The 7,896-nt window shown below is 41.0% G+C and overlaps 1 protein-coding gene across 1 annotated transcript; it reads right to left on the reverse strand.

The window, feature by feature from the left end:
* Window positions 1–61: 61 nt before the first annotated feature.
* Window positions 62–6,043, reverse strand: LOC104590234 (protein LEAD-SENSITIVE 1-like). The gene is made up of 3 exons (XM_010248808.3): window positions 5,754–6,043; window positions 5,572–5,645; window positions 62–1,047 (listed from the first exon to the last, which is right to left on the reverse strand). Exons 1-3 carry the CDS (start codon window positions 5,771–5,773, stop codon window positions 365–367), a joined length of 777 nt encoding a protein of 258 aa, XP_010247110.2. The 5' UTR covers window positions 5,774–6,043; the 3' UTR covers window positions 62–364.
* Between the last annotated feature and the right edge of the window lie 1,853 nt (window positions 6,044–7,896).

The raw sequence follows: 7,896 nt of genomic DNA on the forward strand, positions 1-7,896 counted from the left end.
ACCAAATAATAAAATGGAAGAACTCCCACCAATGTGACTAGTATGTCCAGCTGATAAAGCATTGCCCAACAAATGCTAAACTTTGCATAGAGATCACTTCACAATATAGGGCTCGAAACCAAGTCTACAGAGAAACACTAGGGTATAGAAATACATGAGACAATGCCACCCGTAATATAGAACACAAAACACAGCCAAAAGACAAGGTGCAGTCCTCCATAACAGATCCATCAATATAATGCATGGATGCATTCATGCGGGGGATAGTATCAGAACAAATTGTTAACCAAGTGAAACAACATTCTGTTTATATACATATATATATATATATAGTGAAGCACCATTCTTTTAACTAAAACCTGAGTCATTGTTGAACCGGGAGTTCTGAAATTGCACCACCTGCCTCAATCACCTGAACCCTACCTGTGAGCAACCTAGTTGTCAGATCCTCCACGGCTATCTTCACCACATCCCTCCTCATGCCAATGTCAGCAGCATATCGGCTGGCACAATAGACAACAACTGCAGTTGCCGTCATCCCATATACATTTGTAGTAATGAGGCGCAAGGGTGTTGATAGGACAGCTGCAAGAGGGCCACCGATGATAGATACAGCCTGGCCACTCTGGCCAATTGTTCCTTGATCAACAGCAAGCAGACCGGTCTTGCAGTAGATGGTGAAGTCCTCACAATTGTTCTTGAAAACGTTGTAGCATCCAAAGCCATTATTAAGCAAGTAAGTTGCACGATGGATCACAACGTCACTTGGGTCTGATCCTGCAAGGGTGCATGTTCCGCCCCGAGCTTTTGCGAGAAAATGAGCAGGATGGACATCATACTCGAACCGGTATAGGACTCCACCAGCAAGGAAACAACTAAGGCAAGAGGATACAACTCCATGTTCTTGTTGGTTACAGGTGGTGCAGGGGACTTGAGATTGGGATGGTCCAGAGCTTACTAGGAGGAGATCCAACACTGTCCCAGTTCCCACTTCTTGACCTCGTCCTCGGGTGAAATGTATGACCTTATCATCCCCAATGTAGATGCCTGTATTTGTCAGGGAGAACTAAATGAGAATGTTGACTAGCCAACATGTACTACAGAAAAAAGAGCATAATATTGTTTAATTAATGGCGTAAAGAACATAATATTGTTTAATGTGAAAATACAAATCCGATAATAGGGGACAGAATTCAACAGTTGGGAGGTAATTTGGCAGCTTCTAGAGAAGTTTTTTCTGTTTCTCTCTCTAGGAAACATAAAAGAAACCTTTTTCTACTTCCTGGGAATAAACAAACGAAGGACTCTTCCCAAGGGATGTTACTGAAAGTACTGAAAGCCACCCAGAAGTGTCACTGGGAACATAAAACTGACATGTTTTATGAACCAGGAACCAGAATAAACAATATCTTGACCCATCTAAGCTAGAAGCATAGGACTTGTGAAACTCCAAAGCAGGATTCAGCTTTGAGTAGTGCTTAAGTGCCCATTTGGGAGGGCTGAAGTGCAGGCTTTTGGATTTCCAAGGTGGGTCCGCAAACAAACAACCTATACACCATATTTGGTGAAAAAGAAAAGCTTATCCAGAGTGCTTCAACCAGATGAACCAGCTTAGCTGAATATTAAGCTCAGCCCTCCCAAATGGACCCTGAATTGCACAAACCGCCTCAACCACCTGAACCCATTTGACTTAAACGTGTTGGGACGAGTATATCGAATTTAAGAAAGCTACTTTCCTTGTATCAAAAATTAAAAAGAAAAAAGAAAGCTACTTTCTGCTTCTAACTCAAGAGTCAGATAACTACAGTGTTAATGTATGATAAATAACTATTAAATGGAAATCTCAAATACAAAAATCTAACAAGAACACCAGAAGCAATACATTTGTAATTTGTTAAAACAGAAACTTATAAAATAAAAAGTTTGATAGTCTGAAACACAAAGCCAAGTTCACCCTACATTTGACGTGAAGACAGTTGGATAAAAGGAGCTTTTCAGTTTAACAATTTCAAAATTCAAATTAAAAATCCCTACAACTACAGTTGTAACTCTATTTTCCATTCCCAACTGTAGCTGTTTCTTTGTAATGCTCATTGCCAGCTGCAATCATATACCATAATTTAAAACATGACTGCAAATTATGAGCACAATATTTCAGCTTCTTATTGGAAAATAATCAAATCAACAGACTCTTGCCTCTTGACCATTAACACAATCCAAAGTAAATTCTCTTCTGAATGATCTACCTAACTTCAAAGAAACATATATTGTAGGGAGAAAAACATTTATAGAATACGATTTTTTCAAATGTACTCTTACTAAAAATTAATCCCTATTACTAAGATACCACAAGCATAGGCCCATACAAGATTTTAAAGAATACCCATTATCTAATGCCCGTTTCTATATATGCCACAATAGATGAAAATTGGCCCTGTTTCTAATGTTGAACACTCGAATATCTACCATGGTCATCAGAAAATAAGAATCTTGAAGAGCATTTTGAAGTTGGCCATGTTCCTAAGTTGAAAGAGAATAACAAATATGTGCTTGTTGATATGGTTGGCCTCCATTAGAGGTGGGTTACTACCTATGTTTCATCTTTATGGATGCTTCAGATTGGGCACTGGTAGACACATGTACATTGACAAAAACAAGACACTTGGGGAACTCTTTGTTACACCTGTAAGTCAGACTAAAGAACCTCAAATTGTTAGTGTTGTGTTGGTGCCTTGAATTCCATGTGCGATCTCAGTCCTTGACCCGGCCCAAACATAGTTGAGAAAAACCCGCAGCTCACCAGTGACCATCCCCTAGGGTGTGGGGGCAGAGTGCTGCGGTATGGACTTGTAGTAGAAGTGGAGATCGCCAGTTTCCAGTCTCACAATTAGGTGGATCTCACAGCATATCTGATCTCACGTCTCATCTGGAACTCGTGAGATTCCAAACTCACTAGTCTTCCAGACTCGTTGTAGCCCGATATCACAAGCTGATCTCGTAGCTGGGACTCGTTGACCTCGCTTGTGTGATCTCACAAGAGGAGCAGGATCAATTAGTTACAACTTGTAGGGACCATTCCAATTAGGGCTTATTCTCTATAAATAGCCTTGTATTCTTGCATGAAAAGTTATCTTGTGTCTTGGAATCCAAGAAAGAATACAAGAGAGTGTAAGAGATAAGGAAGGCTAAACTTTGGGTGTATTGGGAGTAGACCTGTTCACGGACCAAGCTTCAGGCTCAATTTTACACTGTGTTGGCTCGGCTTCAGGCTGGGCCCGTTAGAATTTTGGCAAAAGCCAAGCCCAAGCCCGACCCATGAACAGGTCTAATTGGGAGCTTGGGCTTTGGTGAAAGGCCAAGAACATTGTAATTGTAAATCTCCATTGTTGGTAGTGGATTTATTCTCCTCTGATGCCCATGGATGTAGGCTATAAGCCAACCACATAAATCTTTGTGTGTGCTTTGTGTGCTCTGTTTTGCATTTGTCTTTCCATTTTTCTCTACTTTCCAATCATTTTATCATTCTTGGGTTTGTTAGTACCCACAACAAACTGGTATTAGAGTTTGAAGAAGGTAATTGGAATGCTCAATGGCATCTAGATTGGGTTTGCCAATTAAGTATGAAGTGGAGAAGTTTGATGGAATGATTCAACAGGGGTTACTCAAAGCACTGAAAGGGAAGGATGCTTTATCGATAACAATGCTTGAGGAGGAGGAGGATTAGCTGGAATGAGCACATAGTGCTATTCTGTTACTATTGTCTAATGAAGTAATGAGAGAAGTTGTAGATGAAGAAACGGCTACTGGAATATGTATGAAGATGAAGGTCATGTTGATTAAATAGGGGTTACTCAAAACACTGAAAGGGAAGGATGCTTTACCAACAACAATGTCTGAGGAGGAGGAGGATTTGCTGGAACGAGCACAAGTGCTATTTTGTTACTACTGTCTGATTAAGTAACGAGAGAAGTTGTAGATGAAGAAACAGCTACTGGACTATGGCTGAAACTTGAGTCAATCAATTGTCTCTGTATATTTTACTACTTCAGCATTTAATTTAAATGTCAGATCTGAATACAGCCAGCTTAAACCTTCCATCACTACTTTTCCCATGTATCTTTCTATCTCTATTAATCTAAGGAGCAATCACATGCATTCCCTTCTCCTTCCAACCCTTACCTTAATTTCTTTTATCCAAACCTTAAATTTCCTTCCAGCAACTTCTTTACATTTAAATTCTTATATCTAAACACAGGAACAGTGGAACACACCTGCATTAAGCCTAAATGGTATCAATTAGTAAAGAGGATCTGGGCCTCAGGAATTTGGCTTCTCATGGCTTAGATGGGTTCTTCCTCTATCTATAGGCATAGAACCCCTGGCGTGCTGGGCTTACTAGGATTCAAAAGCATGTGAACTACCCTCTGGAAGAGCTACTTCATGACCGTATACAGAACTCTCTCTCATTTTCTCTCCTCATATAGGAAAGGCAATGAGTGGCTGACCTAATCATGGGATTCTCTGTGGGTCAAATAGAATAGGCAAGATTACCAGACTAGACATCAAGTTGTACATGATCCATTTCCATGGTTTTTGCCCATTCAGAAGATTCTTCAAGTTCAAAGGCGGATATCAAGTTTCAATCATGACACCCATGTCAGAACAAAAAAAAATTAAGAAAACCACCTTAGTGATGAACATGATATATAAAGTATCAAATGCAAAATGCAGCCCCCTCATTCATGCCCATCTGTGCCAACATGACCATACATTCAAAACATATAAGCAAAGGCATGGCCTGGTCATATGGTTATGCAGTGCGTGGCATTATTCTGAATTCATAATTTCATGTTTTTGTTAATTGTATTTACACAAAGGCTATTTATTTAAAAAAAAAAAAAACTAATACATTCGAAAAACAGGTAAGCCTAACTTGAGCAACATCACAGGTAGAGGAAAAAAATTACAGAAGTATTCATCAAATAAGGCCAAAATAGCACGAACAATGCTGATGATCTGAGAATTTTCTCTAGTGTTGAGATTTGATCAAATAAGAAGGAAGTTATTTTGCAGGAGTCACAAAGGGTCCGGGTGTTTTCTCCCCAATAAAGATCTTGGGAAGATTAGTCATCAGGAGACTTAAAAGTTCAAGATTGTTGTAACAATGAAAACAACTGTATCACAAGCTCAACATCAATTCATTCATGAAATAATCATCTGGAAACCATTTTTGAACCTTAAGATGTTAAGTTCCCATCAAACTTTCTGAATGGCTACTGTGAAGTTGTGAACTAATCAGATGTTCTCTAAATAAATAAGACATCATTTCCACGTTATTAATCTCTTCTATCCTTCTTTCGAGTCGAGGTGCAATTGCACATTTTTAACCAGCTCTCTACCAAAAAGGGAAAAAATCGGAGCAAATAGAAATGAGAAAACGCGTTTTGCAGAAAATAGAAACCATTAAACCACAAACCCCATGAGATGATTACAATACAAAAGCCTCGAGTTCAAAAGAACAAAAACAAAGCAATATATATAAAACAAACTTTAGAAAGCGAAAGGGAGAACCGTGATGGGCGTAGACATAAGCGGTCCTCCATGAATAGATGTGATCCCCTGGTTTCAGGCTCTCTTTGTTAATCCTGATTCATTTGTCGGTATATTGATAAATATTCAAAAGAATAAGATACAAATAGATCAATAAATTGAATAATTTCCATCAAAATGAAAACAAAAAGTCGATCTCTTACCTGTTAGAGAGCAATCCCATGTCTTCTTCTTCTTCTCCCTCCCTCTCTCTCTCTCTCTCTCTCCTCCTTCTCTGGTTCGCTAGTCGGGCTCGTCCGGCGAAATCAGGGCCCAGCAAGGTAGCAACGAAAAGCAACTTGACTAAAGTTTTTTGATGCGTATAGATTCCGATTCCGATACACGCATCATCACCCGATAATTCGAACTCGCTAACGCGCTTACACGCCCAAAGCCAAATAGAGATTAGTTGGAATCGTCTACATTACAACCCGGAGCCGGAGGTGGTTGGAATTTGGAATGGAGATGTCATGTTACCCATTCTTATACAGTGGCCCACTAAATGGGCAGTTCGGCTGCTGCCAATCAAGAAACGCCATGTCAGCATAACGTAGGACAGTAAAGGATTTGGGCTGGAGATCACATCTCCGCCCTACAGCACATACCCGTCGTGTATTTAAAACATCTGCCGACGATGAGATCATTGAGAGTGGTATATCATCGGAACATGTTTCCGATACACCGCGAAAATGTGCTGTAGGGCGTTGTGGGGCGGCTCCTTTACTGTCCAATACACAGCGAGAGTGGTACTATCCGACTTTCGCGGGCGGTGCACAAGTAACAACGAACCGATCTCGGTGAGGTACCTTAATTTCGAAGTAGACCTGTTCATACGCCGGGTAGCCGTGACGAGCTTAAGCATCTATTTTAACTCACGTGCTTGACTTCGGGCCTAAAAGCCCGAGCCCGACTATTTTATGGGCCAGGTTTGGGATTTGTTAAAAAAACCCAATCCGAGCCCGGCCCGACCCAACTTTTGTATAAGTTAAACCCTAACCCTAAATATTAATTCATCTCTTCTCAACCCCTCTCTTATCACTCATCTCTTTTTCTTAGTCGAACAAACTCCCTTCTTAGTTACAGTCTCACATAGCCAAACATTCTCAGGAAGACAAAACCGGCGTAACCAATGAACTCCAGTGGTGACTGGCGAGTCCTTTCTCTTTGCCCTTTTGTTCTATTCCTCTCTTATTGTTTGATCGGCGGCGAACACAAACACAGACATAGGCACCGGCAACGAACATAGACACAAGCACCGATCTACCGTTTTGTTAGGTCGGGCTTCGGGCTTTTTATTAGGGTCTGGCTCGGGCCCAAGTTATAGGCCCATTGGTCAGGTCGGGCTCGGGCTCGAGCCTAACAAAATCTTGTTTATGAAGAGTAAAATCCCGGCCTGGCCCATGAACAGGTCTACTTCGAAGTAATCAGAGAATGACCAGTCATTATTCTGAGCTACTTTGTTGGACAGTTGGATAGTTGGACACTCAGTATCCAATGAACTCCAGTGGTGACTAGCGAGTCCTTTCTCTTTGCCCTTTTGTTCTATTCCTCTCTTATTGTTTGATCGGCGGCGAACACAGACACAGACACAGGCACCGGCAACGAACACAAACACAAGCACCGATCTATCGTTTTGTTAGGTCGGGCTTCGGGCTTTTTATTAGGGTCAGGCTCGGGCCCAAGTTATAGGCCCATTGGTCGGGTCAGGCTCGGGCTCGAGCCTAACAAAATCTTGTTTATGAAGAGTAAAATCCCGGCCTGGCCCATGAACAGGTCTACTTCGAAGTAATCAGAGAATGACCAGTCATTATTCTGAGCTACTTTGTTGGACAGTTGGATAGTTGGACACTCAGTATGCATTGCCCTGGCCCGATATTTTCCCAGCTTGAAACGGCCCAACTCCAAGCCCAGAGTATATCAAATTCAAGTGTTAGTTGGACCCGAGTCAAAAAAATCAAGTTTGACTTGGGGTTCAGGCTTTGGGCCCAATTCTTAGCGTTGAGCCTAGCTTAAGTTTAAGCCGATTTAACCCACATGGATTAGTAATTATTAGGCCCCGTTTGGTTTGTAGGAATAGGGTCTGGAATGGGCTATTCTAATTCAAATTGTTTGATTGGGTGAAATCAGAATCCCTTTTCATTCCTACTGGAATGGCATTCTCCCATTTGAGGGAATCTCATTCCTACTGATTTTAATTTTCATTCTCATTTTTGTTTAAACCAAACAGACAATGAGAATAGACCATTTTGATTCTGATTCCAAAGGGTTTTGAGTCCAATTCCAATTCTGATTGCAGACCAAATGGTT

Source organism: Nelumbo nucifera, chromosome 6 (genome assembly GCF_055504915.1).
Source record: "Nelumbo nucifera cultivar China Antique chromosome 6, China Antique-T2T, whole genome shotgun sequence".
Lineage (NCBI taxonomy): Eukaryota > Viridiplantae > Streptophyta > Magnoliopsida > Proteales > Nelumbonaceae > Nelumbo > Nelumbo nucifera.

What these genes read in the sequence shown, in the direction of transcription:
- LOC104590234 (XM_010248808.3), bottom strand. Translation starts at nt 5,773, where the DNA reads ATGGGATTGCTCTCTAACAG. An exon ending in ATGGGATTGCTCTCTAACAG is followed by an intron (nt 5,646 to 5,753) that starts GTAAGAGATCGA and finishes CAAATGAATCAG; the next exon opens with GATTAACAAAGAGAGCCTGA. An exon ending in TTATGTCTACGCCCATCACG is followed by an intron (nt 1,048 to 5,571) that starts GTTCTCCCTTTC and finishes TGACAAATACAG; the next exon opens with GCATCTACATTGGGGATGAT.